At 53.0% G+C, this 24,730-nt stretch overlaps 13 protein-coding genes across 13 annotated transcripts; 8 read left to right on the plus strand and 5 right to left on the minus strand.

Moving 5' to 3' along the window:
* The first annotated feature begins 61 nt into the window (after positions 1-61).
* Positions 62-4,019, plus strand: PV05_02741 (ATP-dependent RNA helicase fal1). The gene is made up of 4 exons (XM_013463330.1): positions 62-165; positions 216-470; positions 518-1,801; positions 1,855-4,019. The coding sequence occupies exons 1-3, from the start codon at positions 120-122 to the stop codon at positions 1,429-1,431; spliced, it is 1,215 nt and encodes a 404-aa protein (XP_013318784.1). The 5' UTR covers positions 62-119; the 3' UTR covers positions 1,432-1,801; positions 1,855-4,019.
* PV05_02742 (uncharacterized protein) lies at positions 1,995-3,943 on the minus strand (the record flags this gene model as incomplete). The annotated part of the gene is made up of 6 exons (XM_013463331.1): positions 1,995-2,470; positions 2,535-2,570; positions 2,642-3,539; positions 3,594-3,612; positions 3,699-3,762; positions 3,841-3,943. 6 exons carry the CDS (start codon positions 3,941-3,943, stop codon positions 1,995-1,997), a joined length of 1,596 nt encoding a protein of 531 aa, XP_013318785.1.
* Positions 4,020-4,599: 580 nt separating the features above from the next.
* PV05_02743 (uncharacterized protein) lies at positions 4,600-5,802 on the minus strand (the record flags this gene model as incomplete). The annotated part of the gene is made up of 1 exon (XM_013463332.1): positions 4,600-5,802. One exon carries the CDS (start codon positions 5,800-5,802, stop codon positions 4,600-4,602), a length of 1,203 nt encoding a protein of 400 aa, XP_013318786.1.
* Positions 5,803-5,992: 190 nt separating this feature from the next.
* Positions 5,993-8,238, plus strand: PV05_02744 (uncharacterized protein). The gene has a single exon (XM_013463333.1). It carries the CDS (start codon positions 6,749-6,751, stop codon positions 7,805-7,807), a length of 1,059 nt encoding a protein of 352 aa, XP_013318787.1. The 5' UTR covers positions 5,993-6,748; the 3' UTR covers positions 7,808-8,238.
* A 51-nt stretch (positions 8,239-8,289) lies between these two features.
* On the minus strand, positions 8,290-9,354 carry PV05_02745 (uncharacterized protein). The gene is made up of 3 exons (XM_013463334.1): positions 8,797-9,354; positions 8,654-8,733; positions 8,290-8,582 (listed from the first exon to the last, which is right to left on the minus strand). Exons 1-3 carry the CDS (start codon positions 9,138-9,140, stop codon positions 8,434-8,436), a joined length of 573 nt encoding a protein of 190 aa, XP_013318788.1. The 5' UTR covers positions 9,141-9,354; the 3' UTR covers positions 8,290-8,433.
* Positions 9,355-10,421: 1,067 nt separating this feature from the next.
* PV05_02746 (uncharacterized protein) lies at positions 10,422-11,327 on the plus strand (the record flags this gene model as incomplete). The annotated part of the gene is made up of 1 exon (XM_013463335.1): positions 10,422-11,327. One exon carries the CDS (start codon positions 10,422-10,424, stop codon positions 11,325-11,327), a length of 906 nt encoding a protein of 301 aa, XP_013318789.1.
* Positions 11,328-11,836: 509 nt separating this feature from the next.
* On the minus strand, positions 11,837-12,327 carry PV05_02747 (uncharacterized protein; the record flags this gene model as incomplete). Its single annotated transcript, XM_013463336.1, has 3 exons — positions 11,837-11,976; positions 12,100-12,248; positions 12,314-12,327. 3 exons carry the CDS (start codon positions 12,325-12,327, stop codon positions 11,837-11,839), a joined length of 303 nt encoding a protein of 100 aa, XP_013318790.1.
* Positions 12,328-13,191: 864 nt separating this feature from the next.
* On the plus strand, positions 13,192-14,007 carry PV05_02748 (uncharacterized protein; the record flags this gene model as incomplete). The annotated part of the gene is made up of 2 exons (XM_013463337.1): positions 13,192-13,389; positions 13,480-14,007. The coding sequence occupies 2 exons, from the start codon at positions 13,192-13,194 to the stop codon at positions 13,987-13,989; spliced, it is 708 nt and encodes a 235-aa protein (XP_013318791.1). The 3' UTR covers positions 13,990-14,007.
* A 514-nt stretch (positions 14,008-14,521) lies between these two features.
* PV05_02749 (uncharacterized protein) lies at positions 14,522-15,353 on the minus strand (the record flags this gene model as incomplete). Its single annotated transcript, XM_013463338.1, has 2 exons — positions 14,522-14,820; positions 14,891-15,353. The coding sequence occupies 2 exons, from the start codon at positions 15,351-15,353 to the stop codon at positions 14,522-14,524; spliced, it is 762 nt and encodes a 253-aa protein (XP_013318792.1).
* A 555-nt stretch (positions 15,354-15,908) lies between these two features.
* PV05_02750 (uncharacterized protein) lies at positions 15,909-17,629 on the plus strand (the record flags this gene model as incomplete). Its single annotated transcript, XM_013463339.1, has 5 exons — positions 15,909-16,085; positions 16,145-16,238; positions 16,292-16,534; positions 16,597-17,019; positions 17,073-17,629. 5 exons carry the CDS (start codon positions 15,909-15,911, stop codon positions 17,627-17,629), a joined length of 1,494 nt encoding a protein of 497 aa, XP_013318793.1.
* Positions 17,630-18,187: 558 nt separating this feature from the next.
* Positions 18,188-20,471, plus strand: PV05_02751 (uncharacterized protein; the record flags this gene model as incomplete). The annotated part of the gene is made up of 7 exons (XM_013463340.1): positions 18,188-18,212; positions 18,269-18,335; positions 18,431-18,787; positions 18,847-19,287; positions 19,339-19,598; positions 19,652-20,085; positions 20,142-20,471. 7 exons carry the CDS (start codon positions 18,188-18,190, stop codon positions 20,469-20,471), a joined length of 1,914 nt encoding a protein of 637 aa, XP_013318794.1.
* An 819-nt stretch (positions 20,472-21,290) lies between these two features.
* PV05_02752 (uncharacterized protein) lies at positions 21,291-22,311 on the plus strand (the record flags this gene model as incomplete). Its single annotated transcript, XM_013463341.1, has 3 exons — positions 21,291-21,568; positions 21,619-22,045; positions 22,123-22,311. 3 exons carry the CDS (start codon positions 21,291-21,293, stop codon positions 22,309-22,311), a joined length of 894 nt encoding a protein of 297 aa, XP_013318795.1.
* Positions 22,312-23,088: 777 nt separating this feature from the next.
* Positions 23,089-24,153, plus strand: PV05_02753 (uncharacterized protein; the record flags this gene model as incomplete). The annotated part of the gene is made up of 2 exons (XM_013463342.1): positions 23,089-23,320; positions 23,396-24,153. The coding sequence occupies 2 exons, from the start codon at positions 23,089-23,091 to the stop codon at positions 24,151-24,153; spliced, it is 990 nt and encodes a 329-aa protein (XP_013318796.1).
* Between the last annotated feature and the right edge of the window lie 577 nt (positions 24,154-24,730).

The following is a 24,730-nucleotide window of genomic DNA, read 5'->3' on the forward strand; positions in this document are numbered from 1 at the left end:
AGGCTGCGGCCGACTTTTCGAGCAAATTGCCTGCGCCAGAATATCTTCCCAAGGAAGACCAGCCTTACCCAACTTCTTTGCGGTTACGATCACCTGTTTCCAACCAGCGAGCCATCAATATGGCTGACAGTAATATGGCTGAAGGTATCGACCGAAATGCAGAAGGTAAGCAACACTATCGAGACTTGCTTCAAAGCCTACTCACCAAGGTACAGACCGAATGGAGTTCTCGACCTCCAAAGAGGTGACGGTCGCACCTACCTTCGAGGACATGCACCTCAAGGAAAATCTCCTTCGCGGAATCTATGCCTACGGGTACGAGTCGCCTTCGGCAGTTCAGTCCCGTGCTATCGTCCAAATCTGCAAAGGACGAGATACCATTGCGCAGGCGCAGTCGGGTACTGGCAAGACAGCGACTTTCTCCATCAGTATTCTACAGGTGCTGGAAACATCAGTTCGCGAGACACAAGGTACGGACAACATCAGGCTATGCGCCACTATTGCTGACAAGCTCAAGCTTTGGTTCTGTCACCTACTCGAGAACTAGCCACCCAGATTCAAAGCGTGATAATGGCCCTGGGAGACTACATGAACGTGCAGTGCCACGCTTGTATTGGCGGGACAAACGTTGGCGAGGACATCAGAAAACTCGACTACGGTCAACATGTTGTATCTGGCACTCCCGGCCGAGTGGCAGACATGATCCGACGACGACATCTCCGAACAAGACACATCAAGATGCTGGTACTAGACGAAGCAGACGAACTCCTTAATCGTGGGTTCAGAGAGCAGATCTATGACGTCTACCGATACCTCCCGCCAGCCACGCAAGTTGTCGTTGTCTCCGCAACTCTGCCATACGATGTCCTTGACATGACTACGAAATTCATGACGGACCCCGTCAGAATTCTCGTGAAACGTGACGAACTCACATTGGAAGGGCTCAAACAATACTTCATCGCAGTCGAAAAGGAGGAATGGAAATTCGACACCCTATGCGATCTCTACGATACCTTGACCATCACACAAGCGGTGATCTTTTGCAATACGCGGCGCAAGGTCGACTGGCTGACCGACAAGATGCGTGAGGCAAATTTCACCGTCAGTAGCATGCATGGAGAAATGCCACAAAAGGAACGCGACAGCATCATGTCCGACTTCAGACAGGGTAACAGCCGCGTCTTGATCAGCACTGATGTCTGGGCTCGTGGCATCGACGTCCAACAAGTGAGTCTTGTCATCAATTACGATCTTCCAAGCAATCGAGAGAACTACATCCACAGAATTGGTCGAAGCGGACGATTCGGTCGAAAGGGTGTCGCCATCAACTTCGTAACCAGCGAAGACGTCCGCATTCTGCGCGACATCGAACTCTACTATTCCACCCAGATTGACGAAATGCCGATGAACGTTGCCGATCTGCTGACTTGATGGATTCTTTCTCGCATTTTTTCGATCAAGAACAAAAACATCAACTTAGTACGATTGTGCCAAACTTCTGCTTTGCTACAATATAGGCTCGAGGACGCCTCTGCGCCCATTGTTATGCTCTGGATCCAACCCATTCTGCCGGCGCAGGCTCATTGCGTTAGTGTATCAGGGAGGAATTTCGTTAACCGATGGCATAACGGCTTCGAACTGCTGGGGTTGTCCCTCCAACCCATGTCCCTCAGCGGCGGGCAAGACCGGAGTATGCGGTTCAGCCGTCCGGACCATAGCCGGACCGCCGAATCATTACAAGCGTGTTTCAATTCAGGGTACTCGGAACATTGAGGATGGAAATGGGGCTGCAAGCCAAAAGGTCGGTTTCTTTTCGTCCTGAGTGTCTCTGAAACCCTGGCTTACATTACTCAGAATGATCATTGCCTATTTGCAAACTTTTTGCATCTTTGCCGACTATTTCGGTTTACGAGCCTCTTGCATTCAGGTATTCCCTAACCCCTAGTTACTGGAAGAGCAGCCTATCCTCGTGCCACTGGACTCGTCCCTAACATCTAGCTATCATAAGCGGAGAGGATGTCTTTCTTTGCCTCTTCATACTCTTTGAGAATCGTCTCCCGTCTTTTCTCCGACCGAACTTGAACGTCAAGGGCATAAGGCTTTGCGCATATCAAGAATCCTTCGCTGTAGCCTGATTTGGGATCGACGTCCGGCTCGACAATGTTTCCATTGTCATCCTTTCCGGGCCTGAAGTCGAATGCCCACAATAGCTTCGCAATTGCGAGGAACAAGTTTCTCTCCGCAAGATGAATACCTGGGCACAGGCGTCTACCTGAGCCGTAGCCATAGTGGTCTCTATCATCTGGGTTTGTGGCTTGGGCTAACTCCGACGCCAATGCTGTGACGCCTTTGTAATGATCCGGGTCAAACACATCAGGGTTAGGGAAGTACTTCTCGTCGTGGTGCATGCCCCAGGCGTTGATGAAGATCACCGAGCCTTTTGGGATCCTGTATCCGTCAATCCAGTCATCTGATGTGGTGGTCAGCTCTGTCGTTCTTCGAAGTATCCTCATGTTCAGATTTCGTCGACTTACCTTGGTCTACAGCATGTGGAAATGCCAAGGGTACCACTGCAAACAGTCAGCAAAAGTCCGGCAGTGCTGCAAATGCCATGACCTTCAAACGGAGAAGGGGAACGGACCTGGACGCCATCTCATCGCTTCTTTGACAGTGGCTGCCACGTACGGCATACTTGCGTAGTCCGACCAAACGGGACTTCTGTCTTCACCGACAACACTGTCGATTTCCTTTTGTGCCTTCCGCAGCACCTCTGGCCACTTGATGAACGCCTGTATGGCGGCGAGAATGATACTTGAACTTGTATCACTTGCGCCCTCCATCATCGTTCCACCTAAGAAGTACAATTGATGCCTGGTCAATTCGAGCTTGTCTTTTTGATCAAGAACCCTGTCCATGAAGCTGTACTTGGGTCCGACCGCCTTGCGCCTCTTTTCGAGTCCCGTGAGCATGTCGTTGTACAGCCCATTCATGGCTTTTCCAACTTCACTCGCGCGGGACCGCCAGTTGCCAAAGACAGCCTCTGGAACATAATGCAATGCTGGGAAGATATCCACTGGCGGTGTCCTACCTGGTTCCATCACGACGGACCAATCTTCCATCAAACTGTACAGACGGTGCATGTGCTCGGTGTCAATCGTGGGACTGCGCACACCCCAGATTGTCCCGCACGCGATGCTGTTCGTGTACCTCTTTGGATGCCACATGTGCTGGTCCGGCTGGACCAGGAAGTCGTGAAGCAGTTGGCTGGCCTCAGCTTGCTGTAGGGGCAAATGATCTTTCATGACGATGCTCTCCATGAAGTGCTGGTGGATGACTTTGCGGTAGCGCTGCCAGACCTTACCATAGTGCGCTACGAGCACGTGGTCGCCTCCAGTGATCAGATTGTGGGAGACGTAGCTGTGCGGGCGGTTGCTGTAAATGCCTGATTTCTTGTCGATGAGTTGTTTGACGAGATGCCGGTCTGTCAGGACGATGGCGGTAGCTGGGCCCAGTTTGAGCGAGAAGATGCCGCCGTAGGTCTGGATAGGCTTGGGTCAGTCTCAACTGAATAGGAGGGAGTGTATGTCGTGTACCTTAGCCCATTCTGTGAACCTGTTCATGAAAGGTGGTCAGCTTTGTCTCATCAAGAGGAAGATATGCCAAATGGTTGTGCTAGGGGGGCTTCCATGCTGACTTACTTCAGATATGAACCTTTGGTGGGTATATCATGAGCGTTGCCTATGATGGCTGTGGTGGGCGGGCCTGAGACGAACCCAGGCAGTCAGCATATCTATCTAGTCCGATCATGCGGCAACCCAGCAGCAGCGGAGTGCCACGTACCGGGAGGAAGGCCTTTCTCGCGTCGGCCAACGAAGACGAACGCATAGAACAAGAAGGCGCAAAGTAAGCCACCGGCGATGGGAAGAACAGTTGTCAATACCATTGTGAATCTGGAATGGGCAAGATTTCGGAACCCGCGTAGACACAGCACTCAATTGAAGCAAAATATCCTTCTGGGTCGATAACTCGACTCCTTGACTGCGAATGTTGAAGTACTGTGGTCGTTGCAAACTCCAGCGCGATGACGGGCCTAATGTGTCGTTGGAAAAGTCTATCACTATGTCCCGTCCATGGTTCGCGTCCCTCTCGCTATCCAATCATCCGTCTTGCTAACGACGTAGGTCAAGACACACGTTCATCGTAAGCAGTAAAGTCATGGAGATGTTGTCGACGATCCGTGTGAAGCTCTGGGGGTATTTCCAGCTGGTAAAACATACCTCCCCGCCAACATTCGGGGCAGAATTCGATCTGACACTTGACACGGACAGTCGACCCCGCGAGCAGATTGCTAGAGTGAGCTGAAGATTCTCCACAAAAGGATAAGCCGTGGAGGTTTTCCCCAGAAGTCCCACCATAATAATGTCCCCGTATTAACCGAGAGATCATTGTCGACGGACGACTTGCGAAACGCACCATGTAAGTTATAGAGCCATCACTTGATGAGTCATACCTCGTGGCAAGATGCTTTCAAGCCGCGACACAAGTTGAAGAAAAGCGGAGCAGGAGTATGCACATGGCGGGCCCGCTAGAAGCTCAACCTCATTCAGATTCGGTGCCATCTTCATTCTGGCTCTCACTGTCTTCCTCGTCCAGGCTGTCGGAGTTGGCAGTGGCTGATGACTGCTTCAGCGCCAGCTGATGTTCGAGATCGGCACGAATGGTCTCCAGGGGAGCCTTCAAAGCTGGATTCTTGGACCGACTGATACGCAGATCAAGCTCCCTGATCTTGTCCTCGAGGTGTCTGAGTGTCTCAGCGGCTCGCTCTTCTTCCTCATTCGTCTCCTCCTGTTCATCAAACGTCGGTTTCTTTTCAATTTCCACCTCAACCCCAAAGTGCTTTCCGAATTCCAAGGCCATTTTCCCATCCTTGATCGCAAAAGCTACCTCCTTCAGGCTGCCCCAACAAACCCCCTTGCCAGTCTTACGGCCTTTGGCTTCGCCCAAGATCACCTTCTTGAAGGCTCTCGCGATCTCTGGGACTGGATTGCCGTACGCACCGCAGCCCCAGGCTCCCAGCACACACTTCTCCACGCCTTTCGATTTGAGTATTTCCATGACACACCTGATCTTCTCGATTGCAGTGTGTCTGTCCTTGGAACTTGTGTACTTTTGCTCTTCGTGTTCCCGTTCTACGTCTGGAAAGCGTAGCATACCGGCGCTGATGACATCAACCCACCATCGCTCTCGCTTGCTTAGGTCTTTTCCGGACTCGTCTCGGAATACCATTACATCCTCTGTCCATATGGCTCCCACTTCCGGCAAGCGGTAGAATTCATCCCTCAATGCCGGGTACAGGGTGGTACGATTGCACAGAGTCTCTTCTTGCGCCGTCGCTCCATTGAGGAACCCTCCGCCTGGCAGCAGCGGGCTTGCCATGTTGAGCACAGTGACGTTCCTTTTGGGCCTGGATGATGATTTGCCTTCGTCTGTCCCAGCCTCAGCGGTCTGACTCATCGCCCTTGCAACAGCAAGCGTATCATCGACAACTATTCGGACCTTGACCCTGTCGCCGTGGTCATCTCCGTTATTTCCTTGCTTCCCCGATTCCTTTTCGCCAACTTCGCCACCAGGGATGGGGCTGTCAACAATCAGCGTGCTTCCCTCGACGCCCTTACGCGCTCTGGCACTGCTGGTTAGTAATGCGGGAATAGTTTTGTGTGCGGTCAATCTAGCTGCTTTGGCCCTCGCATCTTTGCGCTGAGCCGGTGGCGCCAGTCCAAGGGACGGCTGCGTTCGTCCCATGTCGATACTATCGGATTGTGGTCCCTCGCATGCTCTCTTTGATGATGATGATCGTGGACTCTCCAAGTAAAGACTTGGAGGTGGCAACGCAATCAAATGGAAGATCGAGGACCTTGAAAGGTCCGCAATGTCGTCAGGTCATTTGAGCTCACTTACTCTCTCCCCCGACTAGCGGCTCGAAAGGGCATAACAACAGACAAGAACGACAGTAATGCTTCAAGGATGTCAGTCTTGAGTATCAAGTATCCGTGTCTTCTGTCCCTAATGATCAGGAGTTCAGTTCATCAACACAGCGTGGCAGGGGGACCGCATTGCCTAGCGACGAGTCATTGGTGTCACAGCACGTGACTAATGTGACTCGCCGCCGAAGGTGAGAAATGACGAGTACACCATCCACGAACCATCCCATACCATCATCTCGAGAATTTATCATGCACGACATCTCTTCCTCTCACCAGCTCACCGTTGTCTATCCGAGTACCGATCAGCTGCTCCTTCGTTCCTGACAAGTCTGATCTCCCCTACTGGCACTCATTCTTCTCGATCGACGAGCATCAACATCACGAGGTGTCCTTCCTTCGCTGCCATTGCTCGTGCTTACGGTAAGCGGCAGAAGCCCACAGTTGCTGTACGAATGTCGGACCATTGTACGAGTAATACCTCAATGCTCTCGAGAAATATGATTGGTTACAAGGCCTAGGGTTCAGCCCCATCGCAGCCCTTTGCAGGACACCCAATATGCGGAACCTGTCCGAGGTCCCAGGCGGGGGAAGAGGTGCTGTGTGGAGAAGGAATCCTCTGAGTCCGGGCTCATGAGAAACCCGGCAGTTCCAGTCACCATATAACCCGCATATCCCCAAAGAGCATAAGGGGACCATGATTCTCTTCTCAGACTGCATCTGGTCTGCCTGCAGTATTGCCTCGCACTCAGCTGTCGCCGATCAGTATGGCCACCGAGACGACCACCGTCACAACCAAGCTCTACGGGAGTCTTCCACCTTTCCCTGACGACCTCATCCATGCACCGATTGCTGAGATCTCCTCCAAAAGGCTCTTAGAAAAGGACCCGGAAACCACGGCTGCAGTCTTGCAAGCATGTCAGACTTACGGTTTCTTCTATCTTGACGTGACCGATTCTGATCAAGGTCGCAACCTCCTTGAGGAGGCCGACCAACTCTACGACCTCAGCAAAGAGACACTTGCTCTCCCCTTTGAAGAGAAAGACAAATACGACTTCCGTAAGACAAAATCCTTTTTCGGCTACAAACCAGCTGGGACTGTCAAGACAACAGACAAGGCTCAGCGTCCAGACAGCACCGAGTTCTTCAATATTGGAAAGGACTGCCTCTTTGATGTCGCCCCAAGCAGAACGTATCCCGAAATTATCCAGAATTCCAAACCCTTGCTACAGAAGTTCTGTAAGGGTGCCCACGAGATGGCCATGGACATCCTCCGCACACTGGCTCGCGCGTCGGGCGAGGACGAGGAAATTTTCGTCAGCCGCAATCTCTTCCACGAATCATCAGGAGACCACATCCGCCTTACGTTGAAGCCTCCATCGGAAGCATCAAAGTCTGACATTGGACTTGCCTCGCACACCGACTTTGGCAGCGTCACGATCTTGTTCAACTGGCTCGGCGGGCTGCAGATTGAATCGCGGACCCCGGGTCGCATCGGTGAATGGGAATACGTCAAACCAGTGCCTGGAAGAGCCATCATCAATCTCGGAGATGCCATGGTCCACTTCTCCAATGGAACAATGAAGAGTGCCAAACATCGTGTCGTGCCGTCGCCTGGCGCCCAGGCGGGCATGGAAAGGGTCAGTGTTGTGTACTTCGTTCGACCCACACATCATAGCTTGATGAAGCCGGTGGGGAAATTTGATACGGCAGACAATCGGGTCAAAGTGGGTGGGAAATTCTCGGATGGGATCGATGACAAGGTTTACACAGCGAGGGAGTGGCTTGAGAAGCGGTATGTACAACTGGCGTCGTCAAAGGATTGATCTTGGAGTACCATAAGTCTTGGATTCAACTTCAGACCGTGTCGTCTCGTCACAAGGCCTTTCAGGCGGTTGATTCCGGCTTGCAATGTCAGCGTTGAAGTGCTGCAACTATGTGCCCAATTGCTTTCAGTGTGGATTGCTGCCATTTGCTCTCTCCAGTGTACGGACACGAACTCGTCTATATCGATCAGCCTCGACGGAAAGACGACTGCAGATTGTACGACGTCGAGAAGGACCTGGCTGAAATGCACGGCTTGATGCAGGTGCAAACGGCGATTCCTCACCGCCTGATTCGTCATCCGCAGAGACCAGAATGGTTCAGACTTGAGTGTTCAGTGTAACAGCGGCTGGAGGTTTCAGGTCGCGCTCTTTTTGGCGCTTAAATTTGACACGTAAGCCGACATTTACAGCATGCATTTTCATGAATGGTGTCACACATACTTTGTATGACTATGCCTTCCTACTAGTATCGTGTATGTCAGCCACCCCCTATGCGCCTGATGTACTGTTGCCCACACTGTTTCCTGAGGACTAAAGAACCCAGTCATTCCTCCATCTAGCCAAATGGGGATGAACTCGAAAAGTGCCCTGCTGCATCGCTTGGCAGAGCTCTCTCCCTGCTTTACTCAGACTTCGGCCTGCAGCTGAGCCTGCAGCTCCTTCCAGGTCGTAGCGACTATGGGGCATCCAACGCCACTTCCGAGCCCTCCCTGGAAGTTCTGCAGCGCGACGAGACATGTCTGCAATCGCGTAAGTTGGTCTGCCGCGGACGTGCCTTGACATGGTTACTAGTATCAGCCAGTGGACCTTGCAGCCAGCGCGTAGTTAGTCGAGGGAAAGACATACCACTTGGGAATTGGGCGCCGCCTCCCACCACTGTTCCCAGGAAACTGGTGAAGGTGTTCAAGTCTGGTGGGCAGTTGCATCTATTTCGCAATGTCAATGTCAGACCGGTAGGGCATGTGTGTGGCAGTTCGGGCTTGACTTACGGGATATCCACCCCATTGTCGCCCGCACAGTTCGCAGTTCCGTCACTCGCTTTTACGCCTGCGGTGATGCCGAAGGCAGGACACGAGGAGCCGTCGACAGTGGCAGAGCCGCCTCCACCTCCGGAAGCCGCACCGGCGGAAGAAGTAGTAGCTGCTGGGGCGGCGGAGGTCACAGTGATGAAGGTGCTGGGCGCAGTACCACCAGCGCCATTGCCACCGCCAGCACCATTACCACCACCACGACCACCACCGAACCCGCCACCGCCTCCACCGCGATGCCCTTGGGCAGAGACGGAAAGAGCTGGGAGCGTGACCGCGAGGAGAAATACGACGGCGAAATGCATTTTGTTCGATGTTCAGAGGATTGTTGTTCTCGTGCTCAAGTTGTTGTTCAGGAGGGGATCTGCAATTGGGACGAGCCAGCTAGACAGTCAAGTTGTGTTGTCTTGTCAAGCAACTAGTTCTCATGTGCCAAGTCGAAGGAAAGTACAGCAAAGAAGAACTCTGAGTCGCAAAAATGAGTGATAAAAGGCACGGCCTGCGCGCGGTGTAGAGAAGTGAACGGAGATGAATGACTGTGGGTTGGCATTTCGGGCGGCGGTCCCAACGCGAACATCTGCGCGATATATACCGATGGTCTTCTGCCATAGTCTCTGGCATGGGCGCTGCCGACGGACTGCTCATCGCGCGCATTAGTTTCACGACTTGTCAGTGATCTTCCTGCCGCATTGAAGGCATTGGGCTTTGCAGATTCTTCCAGAGTTGGTACCACGCGAAAGGCGATACGATTGACGTTTCATGTTGCGGACGATGCTATGTCGCCAGTCGCCATTGGACAGGAGTCAATATTGCGCATAACCCTGGCATTTTAACATGTTCTGAACCCTGGATGAGTTTTACATAGTATGATGGTTCGTTTTCATCTTTGTTGGTACGGCTTTTGGTATTGGATCTCAGAATAAAGGAGAAGGTTGTTGTAGCCGACTTTGGAAAACCAATGGGGCCACGAAGGTGCGAAGGATGCCCCCGGATTTTCGAAGTCTCGGGCGCTTAGATTGGCGAGATAAGGGTGATAAGGTGAGATAGGGGGTTCGCGGCTAACTCTCTTCGGCACCTGGGCGCCATCATGCACCCAGGCTAGCTTCCTAGCCCCCTAAACTTACCTTGTTAACTGCCTAGGGAACCCTCGCTAACTTAGGCAAGCTTAACCTACCACGTTAATTGACTAGTCCAAGCCTCGGTACACAGTATGCCTCGACTTGTTGGAGCCGCTTGCCCCTGCAGTTGCAACTGGCGATCCTGACCTCGTCAAGATCACTCGAGAATTTATCTTGACTGCCATGGTGACTCCCTGCTTGAATGACAGACCATTGGCGTCGCTTTCGGCGCCTCAAGAATGGGGCCCACTGGAGCTAGATGCCAGATAGGGAGCTGTGAGATGGAAAGCCTCGCTAAACCAGCCATGAGGTAATCAAGCATCAACCACAGCCAAAAAATTTAAAACATTCACACCACGGTCGTTACTACTGAACGAAGGATGGCAATTGATGTCTATCCGCCTTCTTGTCCATACCAGAAGCACTCGAAGAGCGGCAAATCAGTGTGACGATCAGTATCGAGCGAAAATGGCACCGACGGATTTCTCTTCACAATCATACTGGGAGGACCGCTTTACTGCGTCGCAAACTCCTTTCGAATGGCTTCTTCCGCTTGACGATACGGTCGGGATCTTGGAAAGATTCATCGGCCACAGTGCGGACTGCACAGGAGTAGTATCCGACGCTGTACCGCATGGGCCTTACATTCTACACATCGGCTGTGGGACTTCGGACCTGTCACTGCATCTGAGAAATTTTGTTTGTTGCCCAAGCCATGTTCACAACGTGGACTACTCCGAGGAAGCTGTGAAGATCGGGAGGAGGAGAGAGGATGAGTACATCACTGCGTCTAGAACTTTTCACGGTGATCCTTGCGAAGACACGGACCAAAGGCGAATGCGCTGGAGTACAGCTGATCTCCTCTCGCTACCGAGCGTGCAATCACTCACGGGCGATAACGACACGCTCTTCCACTTCATCGTCGACAAAAGCACCAGTGATGCCATTGCATGTGGAGATAACATCACCATTCTCTCCACGTGGGCTGGTGGTGACGACGACGGACCCTCTCCGGTATCACTGCCACCGGTAGAAGTGCTCGCTCTACACCTTGCCGCCGTCACTGCTGCTGGAGGTCGCTGGATTGTTATATCCTACTCTGGGGACCGTTTTGGATTTCTGGAAACGAACACACAAAGTGGAGTGGGGACAGCCGGAAACAGCGATACAGAGGGAGACTCGCAAGCCATTGACGGCCAAGTGGTGGGACCTGCTACATTCTGGCGGCTGGAATATAAAGAGCAGATAGCAGTCCCAGAGCCAGAAGTGTCCAGAGACCGAAATGAGTCGACCCATATTGTGCACCGGCCACCAATATTTTACTGGCTCTACGTGCTTACCAGAACCAAGGCTTCAATGGCTTCGGGCACATAGAGAGACATTCCCGTCTAGTGGGACTTATGGTTTTCGCAGGCACCGGTCTGCATCAGCACCTCCGCCGAGTCTCACCTACCCTGGCCAAGATGGATCAGTGCCAATATCTATGGGCTCACTGAGATCTCGGGCTAAAAGCACTCACTGATATCATTGAAAGTCTTTCTCATTGGTCGAGGCTCTCTAAGGAACAGTCTTCTCATGCTGCTCATTTGCAGACATGACATATAGCGTCTGGCTCTGTCAGGATACCAGTCGCCTTCAGAGGAAAACCCACAGCCCTATTCGGACCATATGGGATACTTCAGCGATGAACCTCGCTGCTTCGAGCTTTCTGATTGTACAAAATGATCCTCGTGCAGACCCAATCCCCAGGACTCGAGGGCCAAGCTACCAAAACTGCCTATGTTGAACCAGCAACCAAGCTTAGTCGTTTTGTATGCCCTCCTACCTTCACGTTCAGAGCAGAGCAGACTGCTGATCACACGTCGCACGGCCTTTTCGACAGCTCAGTATAGCCCGATCGTGATATCTCCACGAACTCGAGCAGTCAAATGAATCTCGGCCTCGAGGTCCAGCTTGAGACCGACCATCAATGCAGCGGCCTTGAGATTGCCGTTCTCGTCTGTTGCTCCCTTGAGCAGGCCACCTGTAAAGGATAATGTTGGTCAGCGACAGAAAGCAAGACACCAACTACATGGGCAAATGTGAAGCAAAGCAAGGCAGGGCAAGGCAATAAGTGTGCATCGGAATTGATACCGGCTCGACGTACCTGCAGGCTGACTCAATGAGTCTGATGTTGGAGGAAGAGGCAGCGATGCTGTGCCGTTGGTCGTCGTCAGTGCCTTGCGCTTGCCTGCTGCTTGGCCATCTTCACTCCCGCTTGTGTAATCCTGGTCGGCGTTCTTGCCATATGCGGGACTAGAAAGTGAGTTGAGTTAGACTCTCGTATTGGGCTATCGTTTGCAAGAAGATAGTGTACATACGTGACACCAGACATTGTGATGGGTTGTAGATAAGTATCAGTGTGATGAGAGTCTGGAAAATAAGCCGGCTTTAGGAAATATTGTTCGAGTCACCGGTGGTAAAAGGATATGGTAGGAGGGAGATGGTTTTCTCGGACGTGCCAGACGACTTGGAGATGGTTGGGTGTTTGTGGTCGGTGTTGGATGACAATGAAAGATCAACCGCTGTAGATGAGATATCGTGTGCTCTTTTATGGACGTGCTGAGCCCGGAGGAAGACTTGTGTGAAACGCTATCGACCCCCCAGGAGAAGATTTACTATGTACTGTGCGTCGTAGACAGAGGAAGGGGTTCAATATCTGGAACGTCGGTTCACACCTGAAAAGTCCAAGAGTTCCACGTACCGAGCATGCAGGAAGCTGAGGGGCCTATAAAAGTCAAATGCATAGTATGCAGTATCTGCTGATCCTGCGTATCGCTGGTATCACCCTGATCTAGAAACACGAAGGCCCGCAAGGCTGAGAATGCCGCACTCGCTTGGTGTCATGCTAACCGATTTGGGTCATGAAACAACCAACACCCTTGTGTTTCAGCCTGCAGCCGAGATCTGGCCACCGGTTCAAACTATGTACAAAGTGTCATGACGAGCGTGGCGTGACTCGCATGGCCGAGATGCTACGTACAAGTAGTCAGCACGCCATACAATATGCAACGGTACTGGGGTAGCCAGCCTTTACTAATAGCAGACCACCGGCCTCCATTTTCAAGGAAAGGGGGTAGCCTTGCCAGCCTCGTCTTCCCTCGAAACCACCACAAACTCGGCACAACATACGGAGTTCCCCCCGCCTGATTCTTGAAACTGACTGTTACACCGGTATCGCGTGTCTCTCCAGCCACTAATGGCGCTCTCAATGGTTCTCGCGCTCGTGGCCTGTCCAGCGATGCTGGCTACCTCGGAAGCAATACGACAAGGCCAGAGCAAAGACAGACGGGAAGAGCATCGAGCACGGAGGTGCAATCTGGTGGCGACGTGCGTGAAAGCATCGAGCAGGTCCAAAGAGATCGATGGTCGACGGATCGTTCTGCGAAACAATAAGGTAAGTCTAGGATTTGCCCTTTTGTGAATGGACCCATTATGGGCGCACGGCCGCTGGAAAATTGGCCCCGCTGACCAAGAACCTTTCCAGCTTTACGTGGACACAGTGGCTACGAAGCTCAACCAGGACGAAGGATATGATGACAACGAACAAGAAGAGAGCGAGAATGAGACCGAGGGAGGATCTGGACATCCGTTCGCGGGCTACTATCTTCCATATCCGGACGCCGCTTACGAGGGTCTCGTGTCCACCGTCTGTGACGATCCGCCTGTGTTGAACTGGATCTACGTCGACAGCGACACTTACCAGGTCAAATATGGCTTACGGGTCGAGGCGCAACCCAACATTACTGGGCCTTTCGATTGTACCCGACAAGACCGCCGCATGACCCTCGAGGGATGGGAAGGGTTTGTGGTGGTCGAGGAACCTGAACAACCGGGGACATGGTCACTCTACTTTGACCGTGACGACAACGGTTTGCGTGGAAAGGTCGCGGGCGGGCGACGAGTGCTGGAAGTCGAACTGTGGAGGAGAGAGAAGCGTTGGAAGAAGGACCCCGATGTACGGCAACAGGAGCAAGCAAAGCAAACTACTACGTAAAGTGAGCGAGCTGGAGAGCCATTCTCAAACACTATGAACGTTACGAAGCGGTAGCAACGAATTATCCGTGCAAGGTAGCTGGCCCAACTCTCAACTGGAGGTTAAGCTAAATCGCATGCTGTTAACATCAGTGCTAAGTTAATGTACCCCGTACAGCCGATGGAAAAGGGGGCTCGACGAGGCTGTCGTTAAGCCTTGTTGTTGAAGCAGCAGTCAGATTTTCCAGGACATTTGCTCTTGCACTATAAGCTGAGCTGCCGATACTACCGGACGTAGTACGTAGTCGATACTTGTAAAACCAGGCCCTCGTTATTGTCCCAGGCATACCCTCGACGCTCTCTCGAAGCTCTTCTAGGCATCGACGACGGCCTCGCCAGCACTCCTTTTCTCTTTTTGTGACGGCAGTGAAACGTTTCCTAACACCGACGCAATTTGCCTCGGTGAATTTTTCTTTGCGGAAGATTCAGCATGTCTGACAACATACGAGGCAAGGACGTGTACTAGGCTTGATAAATATTTTATCTACAGGCAATCAATGTGCTGCCACCAATCTTTCCAGAGATTTTAACGGAGGGAGCTGCTTGAGGTGTCCGTGTGGCAGTGCCGCCTCGCCAGGGTCTTCGGGAGCGTCAATGTCCCAGAATTGCTTCAAATGGTCCTTGATCACGTCGTAGCAAGTTCCAATTCGTACGATATCTGGTTTGGGTCCACTGAAGTCGATCATCGTTGAGCTCCTCCCGTAGTAGCCAAATTTGACCCGGCCATGGTCGATGACGAGATCTGCAATTTTGGTGATTTCCGGAGGGATATCCTGGAGCACGAATTTGGTTCCTGGTGAGGCATGTCAGTTGCTCTTCTCAACAATTTAGGAAGTGCATTGGAACGAGAGGGATACTCGTACCTGTTCCCGAGATGTTGGCAGAACTACCCAGCAACGGGAGGCCGGCTGTCCGGGTGAGCTCCACGAGCTCGTCCTGAAACGGGCCGGCGTTGATCAACATGGCGATGGTGCCGTTGACGGTGAGCGCTTCCAGAGTATCTTCGTCGATGTTCTGCAGGATGGGGTGCTTGGTGTCGTACTTGGCAATGACGGCCAAAGGCAGGTCAAAGTCCTGAGTCAGACAGCGGACAATCTCGGCCTGCTCGGGTTCCATAAGGTGCAGCTCTTTGTGAAGGGCGTAGTTTCCGCCCATGGCGTGCCGTTTGTGTGCGGGCCGTTTCTTGGTGGTGAACATCTTTTCAAGTCCTTTGGTCGAGGTGGTTGCAAGGCTGTAGCCCAGGGCCATGGGCGTGATGGCTATTCCTCCACCCTTGATCACGTCGAACACCCGCTGGGCGTCTGCCTTGATATCTGGTGCTGGCATTTTCACGGATCTTTTGATCGGTGCTGGCTCTGTTGGCGAAAGAGGGTAGTTTTTGCTTACTACAGAGGCCTCAGGCTTAGCAAAGGCTTTTCGACGAAAGTGTCGTATGTTTGAGGAGGCAAGAGGTCCTCTTTCTATCACGCGAACTCCTCATCGCCAGCGAAGTCGGCCAAGTTGATCCTCCGAGGTCGAGGTTCCCCCGAGTCCGTTTTTAGCCGTTGTTTTGTCCGCACACAGGGGGCATCATGATGGTGATGCCGATTTCTCGGAGTTTGATTTGACACCACGCGCGCCAGGATCCCGGTCAGGAGATGCGGAAGCACAGTCCTCCCCACAATCAAACGCCCCAGCTGCACCTTGTCTGGGGTTCCGTTGGCCGATCTACTAGTGTCTGCCGATAATGCCCTATGGCATCTGCAGCATGTCCTACTTCAGACTTGGGTGAGTGCCTGGGTATATATATATAATCACCTGGGGGCCGGTGCTCTCGTGCTCCCAGGCACAGCTCCCACTTGTGTTTGAAACCCGGATCTACCACTCTCTCTCACCACGGACATGGATGCCTCTTCGACCCAGAAGGAGCTCGCCGTCGAGGCAGGAGCCGTGCACGTCGAGGCCGACGGTGCTGCCAACGTCCCGCACCGCAAGTGCAAGAAGGAGAAGCGGTTGGTGTTGAAGCAAGACTTGTCCATTGTCTTGCTGCTCGCCGGCTGCTACTGGTTCGCCTACCTGGTATGTTTTGCGTCCAACTTGGGACAGAAGGACCTGTGAGCTGACCAAATGTCCCACAGGATCGCGGTGCTCTCGGAAATGCTCGAATCATGGGATTCCAGAAAGACCTACACTTGAGCCCGAAGGAGTTTTACAACTGCTTGATGATGTTCTGTCAGTGCATTAACAACAAGTTGCTTCTTGGAGCCTTCGCTAACGGACAGCAGTCGTTGGATACCTGATCTTTGAGCTCCCAGCAGCGCTGATCGTCAAGGTCTTCCAGCCGAATTTGGCCTATGGCTTTGCTGTCGTTGCTTTTGGTATCCTGGCCACATCCATGGCCGCCGTCAGATCTTACGCACCGATCATGATCATTCGCACATTCCTCGGCTTCACCGAAGCTTTTGTCCAGACGGGTTTCCTGTTTCTCACGCTGTGGTACCGACCGGAAGAAGTCACAACACGCACCGGTACGTTTGTTACGTTTGTCAAAAAGCTGGACTTCGGACTCTATGGCTAATCGAGTCTCCAGCTTTCTACTTTATTGCGACACCTGTCGCCGGAGCGACCAGTGGACTGATCGCGTACGGCGTCCAGCACAACTTGAATGGCCGCATGGGACGGGCGGCGTGGGAGTGGTTCTTCCTCATCGAAGGCGTCCTTACCATCTTTTGGGGCCTCCTCGTCGCCACCTTTCTCCCTAAGCTCCCCGAGACGGTGGCTAAACGGGGCAGCATCCTCTTCCGCGACCCGCAAGAGCACGCCCTCATCCTCGAACGCACGGCCGCCGCTCGCAACACGCCGGATGAAAAGGTGCGCATGTATCAGATTTGGTGGGCAATCAAGGACCTCAAGACCTGGCTGTTCGCCCTGGCGATCTCCGCCGCGTCTCTGAATGTCGCTGCTTTCGGCTCATTCTTGCCCACATTTATCCAGCAATTCGGCTTCGAACCACGTAAGAGGTGCTGACCATTTGGAGTCTGTGATAGTCGCTAACCATCCACACAGTGCAAACCCAGCTGGTCAGCATTATACCTTATGCTTTCCCTATCGTCACCGTCCCAGTGGTGAGCATTTACGCCGATCGCGCCGACAAACGATTTGTCCCCTTCCTCTGCTGCATGGCAACCTCTCTGACCGGCTTCGTTATCGTGTTGACCACGACCAACAGAACTGCCCTTGTGGCCGGCTGTTCCTTCATCGCCGCCGGCTGCTATCCGGCAATCGTGGTCTGCGCCACCTGGCTCTTGGGCGCCCACGCCGGCTACACCAAGAGAGCCACTGCTTGGGCTGTTGCGCAAGTCTTCACGCAGAGCTACAGCATCATTTCGACCCAGATCTACAACACTCCGCCGCGCTTCTTCAAGGGCCACGGCATCCTGCTCGGCCTCAACCTGATCGGTACGGCGTCGGCGGTCCTCTGCTATTTCATGATGAAGGCGGCAAACAAAAAGCGAGAACAGATTGCCCAAGACTGGATTGTCCGAGGAGAGGAAGACCCGGACAACAGCAAGACTTACGAGGAGCTGTGTGACCATCATCCGCAGTTCCGATATAAATGGTAGAATATGACCAGAAGCCGCGGCCATTTGACGAGCTCATACATATTTTTGTTGGGAACAGATTCAGATAGTTCGTTCTTACCTAAATCCTTTGTGGTTGGGCGGTACGTAGAGTCAATACCTCACCGAGGAGCTCGTATTCTGGCGAATTGCCACAGGGCTTCCACCGTATGAATGCTGCCCCGTGCCGTGCCACCTAGGCTGCCCTAAAATCATAAATCACTAGGCCAAGCGAACTTGGTGGGGGCCTCGTTTACCTGGACGCCCACTGACCCCCCCCCCCCCCCCCCGGCGAGGGCGTGGAGCGCTAAATAAATAGCACCAGCCTCCCCCACAGTGCTCAATCCCCGGCTCTCCTCCACACGCAACGTATCTGCTTCGAGCTTTTGTCAACGTTATCGTGGGTGGCAGACTGACAAATCTCAATCTCTGCGAGCATCAACCACCCGAGTCGGCAATTCTCGATATCTAGCCTTGACGGCAACACCATGTCTCCCACTGGCCAGGCGTGACGCCTCGAGAAGCTTAGACGATGGCCGAGGGCTTGGGAAAAGTGCGATCATGTTCCGAATGTCGAATTCAGAAGGTGAGCGTGTACTGGGGTCTCGACGCGACGAACACACCTTCTGACCCTCAATTCAGCTCAGGTGCGACGCGCGCGAAAACCATCAGAGACCGTGCACGAGATGCAGGAAGAACAATCTTGCCTGTGAGCTTTCTCGAGGGATCAAGAAAAGCCAAAGGAAAACGCAAGTCCTCTTGCCGGGAGCCGGCTCATCCAACACCTCTAACATGGTCGAACAGAAAAGCCGAATTGGTACGAGAAAATGCCAGCCTTTATGAGCAGTTGAACAACCACAACAACAGCAACAACAATCACCCTTCAAGCCAGACAGAGATTCCTGCGACAACCTGGGCCTCGCCTCAAAGTGCAAAACCTGCACCTTCACTCACTCAATTACAACAACAATCTGTCGCCCAAACAACCGGTCATGACGGCCAGATTTCGGAGATCTCGAGCCACGCAGGCGTCCCAGGTTCTGTACCGCCTGTTGACATACTACCGGACGTACCGGTAGGGTCCCATGGTTTCCAGGTGGCGCCGGCAACGCTGGAAATTGGCCAGATTGGTAGGGACAAGATCCATCATTGTTTTGCGCTGTATGTTTCCTTCCTCTCTCGTCTTCCTCCCTCTTAGCTTCCCCCTGACAGTCGAGCAGCTTCTTCACACACTACGAAATCTTCCTTCCCGGGTTGCTGGATCCCAACATGCCTCCCGAGGAATACTACGAGCGATCCCCCTTTCTGTTCTGGTCCATCGTCGCCACCGGGGCACGCCGATATGCTGACGATCCCACTCTGTTTCAGCGGGTGGTATCTCAGGTCCAACAAATTGCGTTGGGCACGCTCTTCTCCTGTTCCAACCCGATTCCCACGATCCAAGCCGTCCTGATTCTCTGTTTGTGGCCGATTCCGGTCAATTCAATGTGCCAGGATACTTCCCACACACTCGGTGCGGTGGCCATGCAACTCGCCGTGCAGAATGGCCTCCACATCCTTGGTCACCAGCAGGATTACGAGCGTCAGAACATTAACACGTCCAACAGCGAAGTATCCTGGCGCTTCCGTCTCTGGATCCATTGTGTTCTAACGGTCCAAAAGTGACTGCCCCTCTCGAGACAAGAGTTGTCCATCGAACTGACATGCTACAGCTCGAACTTGGTCGATGGCTTTCCCTGCTGGACCGTCGCCGAAATCGGGCACACAGAATCTGATCCGATGCTGGAGCACATTCTGTCGCCTTCGTTATTCTACCACTACAAGCTCTACAAGGTGCAGACAGATGCGATTCAAGCAATCACTCGGAGCGTGGAGCTTCTCAAACCAAATTGTGGGCCACCGTTGAACTCGCTCATCGACGTGTTTGATGCACAAGTCCGAGCTTTGGCCCCTGCTAACAACAGAGAAATTGGTGCGTCAGCCTTTCACTCGCCTTTTCCGTCACCACGCGACTAACGTCGTAAGATGTCCTTGTGCAGAAATGTACCCGCCTGGGCCTCCGGGCATTCCATTTCTTTGCGACCCCTGACGCCGCACGAACTGCCGGACTTGTCCAACTGTACGCCTTGTGCTGCAGCGTGCTGGACATGCTTCACGACCTCGACGCGGCCAATGACTTTGCTCTCTATTCAACCCAGTGGCTACACCGAATGTTGTGCTTGGCCGCCCACATCATCATCCGGATCACCTTTAGCGAAGTTCGCACTCACGTGGACCTCGAGCACGGCGAACGAGCCTTCTTCAAAGCCATCAAGTTTACACGAAAGCGCTCGGTGGAGAACAATGATTTGGATTCAAGGGCCGCACTCATCTTGACCCAGCTCTGGGCCAACAATTCTTCATTCAGAAAGAAAGACGGTGCTCTGATAGGAGACCGCATGCGTCTGAGAAGTCGACTCGTAAGTGCCTCAGTGCGCCGAACGCTTAGAACCATATCTGAAAATCTCATGACTAGTTTTCGAGCATCATGTCCGACAGTAACTGGCACTGGAGGGCAACCTTTGGCCATAGGAAGCCTAATCCTTACAAAGCCGACGATGACGAAGGAGGAGAGGAGGCCTTCGCGGCTGATGAGCAGCACCAGGGCAGTTCTGATTGGACCTCATCGTCAATGTTGGTGCCGCCTTCTCAGCAACCACAAGGTTCGGCAACATCGACGTTCCTGGGCGGCCCGATGCTCAATTTTGACGCTTTCAACGATTTTCAAGACTGGGATTGGACCCCCTTGAGAGACGGGATGGATCTCAGCACCATATCTCACTTTGCAGAGGCAGATGCTGACTAGGTCGTGTCTCAAAATTCGACGTCAAATCCGACGAGGCCTCGGTCTTCTAATGATCATCACTGCGATCGCACCACAGACGCCATATGAGTCCACCAAAAGCCTGGCACCCGGAAGTATTTGCGCGGTTTAAGCGAAGAATAATTCTTAGCCATGGAGTCCTCACTCCATTTCAAGCCTGGAGACTGTGACCGATGGTCGTTGGCGTTGCCGATAGTCGCGCGAGGCGTCCAACACTGAACCACCCCAATGCCGATTTTTCGGACTTTTGCCATTTCCCCGTAGGTGCCCCGCCTCGATCAACCCTTGCTGCTGTCCCCTAGGCCATCGCGCTCCAGACCTTTTTCTGTGTCCCGGCACGCAGGTACCGAGTACAGGCAGTACAGGCTCACAACCGCGGGCGCAAACATGTCGTGCGGAAGCTCGATGGCCGACGCATCACGGAGCAACCCTTGGTCACCTGGTATTTCGCCAGGTGCCTTCCATGCCGATCGAAGCTGTGAGTTACCTCGGAATATCTTCTGGTCTTTTGCTTTATCCAAATATTGTACTTCCTAGGAAAAAGCCACCTGTCTCAGGACTACTCACTCTTCCTCATGCAAAAGTCGACATTTTGCGCGATTCCAGATAGAAAAACTCTAATTTCGGCATTACATTGAGTGAACCTTGTAACCTGTTCAAGAAGCTACCCCTTTGTTCTAGGTAGGACAACCGCCAATCCATCCGATACCATCACGCGAACCGTCATCTCGTGCAACACGGGGAAATCGAGCTTTTCTCTTGGAGCCATCTCGAGACAGCTTTAGTATACAAAAAGACCCCATGGCGGGGGTAAAGGAGTCGACGGTTCAAGTGGACGACGGCGCCAAGTTGCACGTCAAACTCCTGGGAGAGGACGAGTCGACCGACAAGTCGAAGCCGTTGCTCATCGCCCTCCATGGGGCACCAGGAATATACACTCATGCCGAGCCCGAGGCCCGCTTTGGTCACCTCTCTTCTCTTTTCCGAGTGTTGGTGTACGATGCCCGCGGAAGTGGCTTCTCCGACATGACACCGCCTTACTCTCTTGAACGATTGGGGAAAGACATTGAATACCTGAGGTGCACATGCGCCCGCCTGGAGATGAGGAGATGACTGACTGGACCTACAGGGAGTGGGCATGTGAAGAGACCTTTGTGCTCATCGGTCACTCGTACGGAGGCTTCGTGGCCCTCGACTACGCGGTCAACTACCCCGACCGGCTGCGTGGCTTGATATTGATCAACACTTGGGCGTCGGGGACGTTGGGGGCGATGACGGCCTTGTCCTACGTCCTGACGTCGCAGAGGTCCAAAGTGGACAGGGCACGCCAAGTCCGGTTTTGGTCGGGCACCACCCTCAGTGACCAAGACTGCAAGGAGGCCATCAGGGAGATGCTCCCGATGGACGCTCCTCCAGAGGAAGGCTCAGATGCCGTTCCCAGCAGCACCGGTGACCATCAGTCGTCTTCGACGTCGGCCGAATTCTGGGGACCACGGTCGAACTTTCGCTCCGTCACCCACAATTGGGCTTTCGCTCAAAACTTGCCACGGTACGACGTTCGCCAGCGACTCCATTTGATCAAGATGAGCATCCATCCTCCTCTCCGTGCACTTGCTTGTCTGACGCGGCGCAGGCTCCCACACTCGTCGCCGTCGGCCGTCACGATCATGTCGCCCCGCCGAGCTTTGCCGAAGAGATTGCCGCCGGTATCGTCGACGCGAGGCTGGAGATTTTGGAGAATTCGGCGCACAGCCCACACGCCGACGAACCTGAAAAGTTCCATCAGATTTTGCTGGATTTCCTGAGAACCAGAATTCTATGAACAATGCCCATGAGAGGGGCAAGATAATACTAGTAGCTCGACGAATAAGCGTTCCACATCGACAGACTTGATTGTAACATCACATGTTGATGGCCAGAGCGAGAACGATTGCAATGAGTGATGTTGGTGATGGCAATATACTCAGCGGCGAATCTTGACCTCTCCAAAGTCCATTTCCGTTTCTAGATCTGAGCATTCCGCCAGTTGACCTGAGTCTATGACTAAGCCATTCTAAGCTGTCGCTAGGCTATACAATCCTAAGCTTAGCGAGCCCCGAGGCGTATACTAAGTAGCGTCAACTCAAGTCTGATAGTGTTGTTGTGTTGCCATTACGGTGCGCAGTTGTACATTCCACTCCGGCACCCAACCGTATGACAAGACTTCTAAATGCGATCTGATACAATGGACGTATTGAATTCTGCAAACTGTTGGAGACTTTGGTGTTGAGAATCACTTGCGACATTCGATGCTTCACAACACACACCATCATGCGCACAGTGGCCTGATGGGACCGGACAATCACAGAAAAGGGGGGCCCATCATCTGAGCTCCACAGCAGACGTCGAAGTCCTGTTGTCATTGTGGACGAGGCTCTGGGCTGTTATTCAGATTTCCCATGTTCACTGTTGGATATCACAGTACTCCGTACACAGCAGTCCATTCGAGGCTTTGAGTGAGTCGATGATGCGCGGTTAAACCAATTCCCTGCGAAATAAAAATAGTCATCGATGGCTTCTGTAGCATATCCGGAAACTTCAACTCACCCCCATTTGGACCATGAGTAAGTTCTTGAATACGAAGACGAAGACATTACTGAGCGAGCGCACGACTGACCTGACCATGCCGAGCAGGCTTGCGAGGAATTCACCGAGACCGACGAGCATCGATGCCAGGCTGAACAATCTTCTCGGGCATCTGGGGAGCGTGGACAAAATCCTGGTATACGCATTTGGAGCCTTCGACAGGTACTACATTTGCTGGCAAGACAGGCACGGCACATACAGGCAGGGTAAGACGGAACTTTGTTGTTATCACTCAGACGCAAAAAGAAAATTCGGTCGCTAACATACTCTTGCTGTGCCAGAAAGACACGGGTTACCGCCGGCCCTTGACGAATGGCTCTTCCCTCCAGACGGATCCAGCAGAGACCTGACGACCCTGCAAGTCTCTCTGGGCCACAATGACGAATTCTTCGCCTTTGACAAATACGACCGAATATCACACATCAACACCGAATTCCGAGACAACGCAAGTAACGCTGTCCATAGTTGCCTTTCACAACCTGCAACCTCGCTCTCACTCAGCCGGAGGAAGTCACACACATTCTCGCATTGGGACGAGACAAGAGGAGACGAGCGACAGGACACAGCGACGCATAGGCGACAATTGTCAAAGAAGAAGCTCCGGCCCAGGAGCATTGCAATCGCCGGAATGTTGTCGATGAGGCCGTCACATGAAAGGAACCGCAGCCACGATAGTCAGCCATTGAAGGCATGGCCTGAGGTGCTTTCCGAAGAAAAGCGTCAGAACCATCCAGGACGTCCCAGATACGCACATGCCGGAGTGCAGACGGATCCGACAGAAGACCAGCAGATTGCCAGCCGCCCTTGCTTCCACGAAATGGTATCAAAGCCAGCGCGATCTCGCGATTCTTCCATCTCAATACTTTCGGATATATCTTCTAGGACGATCGATTCTGGTATTTCTCTCTCGAGCACTTCTTCAGCATATCTGAGGAATCCGATCAGTATGGGAGCCATGAACCGATACTTCAGGGAGAGCCAGTACCGGCTCGGTGACGCTCTGACGCGGGCATCACCTATCGACATCGGTGCCCATTGAGTTAACATCGACGAAACAATACAACCATCCCGTCTGGCACTATTGAGCCTCAAGCAGGAAGTTGGCTCTCTGCCTCCGATCAACAAGGGTATCAGGCCTGGTCGGATATGCTAGGTCGTCAGGTTCGAGATCCCAAGTGCAAACAATTCCCTTTCCTGACTGAACGTATAGTGGCCTGATATGCCTTCAGTCAGTGGCACAGATGGTGTCGACCGAAGCTTGGCCCCTGAGATCTCGCTGAACGTCCGCAGATGACACAAGTCATCTCACACCTCAATGAGGTCGGGGCGTGCCCTTGATAGGAGAAAGAAGTTCGCAAGTGCACCTGCAGAACTGAGGAACGTGAAGAAGGATACACAAAACACAGAATGACAGGCCATCGAATAAGAGTGGTACCCACTACCTTTGCGTTCCTGAATTGAGTGAGGATCTGTCCTGCAAGGCTTGCGGTACTTCGTAGCCGAGATCATCGCAGGAGGACAACTTCGAATCCAAGAGCGAGGTCGTTAGCCCCAATGAGCCCCAAAAGAAACGGCAAACCTGACCAAAGGCTCTCAGAAGGGATTGTTCGTCTCTC

This window comes from Exophiala xenobiotica, assembly GCF_000835505.1.
Source record: "Exophiala xenobiotica strain CBS 118157 unplaced genomic scaffold supercont1.2, whole genome shotgun sequence".
Taxonomy (NCBI): Eukaryota; Fungi; Ascomycota; class Eurotiomycetes; order Chaetothyriales; family Herpotrichiellaceae; genus Exophiala; species Exophiala xenobiotica.

What these genes read in the sequence shown, in the direction of transcription:
- PV05_02741 (XM_013463330.1), top strand. Translation starts at nt 120, where the DNA reads ATGGCTGACAGTAATATGGCTGAAGGTATCGACCGAAATGCAGAAG. An exon ending in TATCGACCGAAATGCAGAAG is followed by an intron (nt 166 to 215) that starts GTAAGCAACACT and finishes ACCAAGGTACAG; the next exon opens with ACCGAATGGAGTTCTCGACC. An exon ending in ATCAGTTCGCGAGACACAAG is followed by an intron (nt 471 to 517) that starts GTACGGACAACA and finishes GACAAGCTCAAG; the next exon opens with CTTTGGTTCTGTCACCTACT.
- PV05_02744 (XM_013463333.1), top strand. Translation starts at nt 6,749, where the DNA reads ATGGCCACCGAGACGACCACCGTCACAACCAAGCTCTACGGGAGTCTT.
- PV05_02745 (XM_013463334.1), bottom strand. Translation starts at nt 9,140, where the DNA reads ATGCATTTCGCCGTCGTATTTCTCCTCGCGGTCACGCTCCCAGCTCTT. An exon ending in GACAATGGGGTGGATATCCC is followed by an intron (nt 8,734 to 8,796) that starts GTAAGTCAAGCC and finishes ATTGCGAAATAG; the next exon opens with ATGCAACTGCCCACCAGACT. An exon ending in CGGCGCCCAATTCCCAAGTG is followed by an intron (nt 8,583 to 8,653) that starts GTATGTCTTTCC and finishes AACCATGTCAAG; the next exon opens with GCACGTCCGCGGCAGACCAA.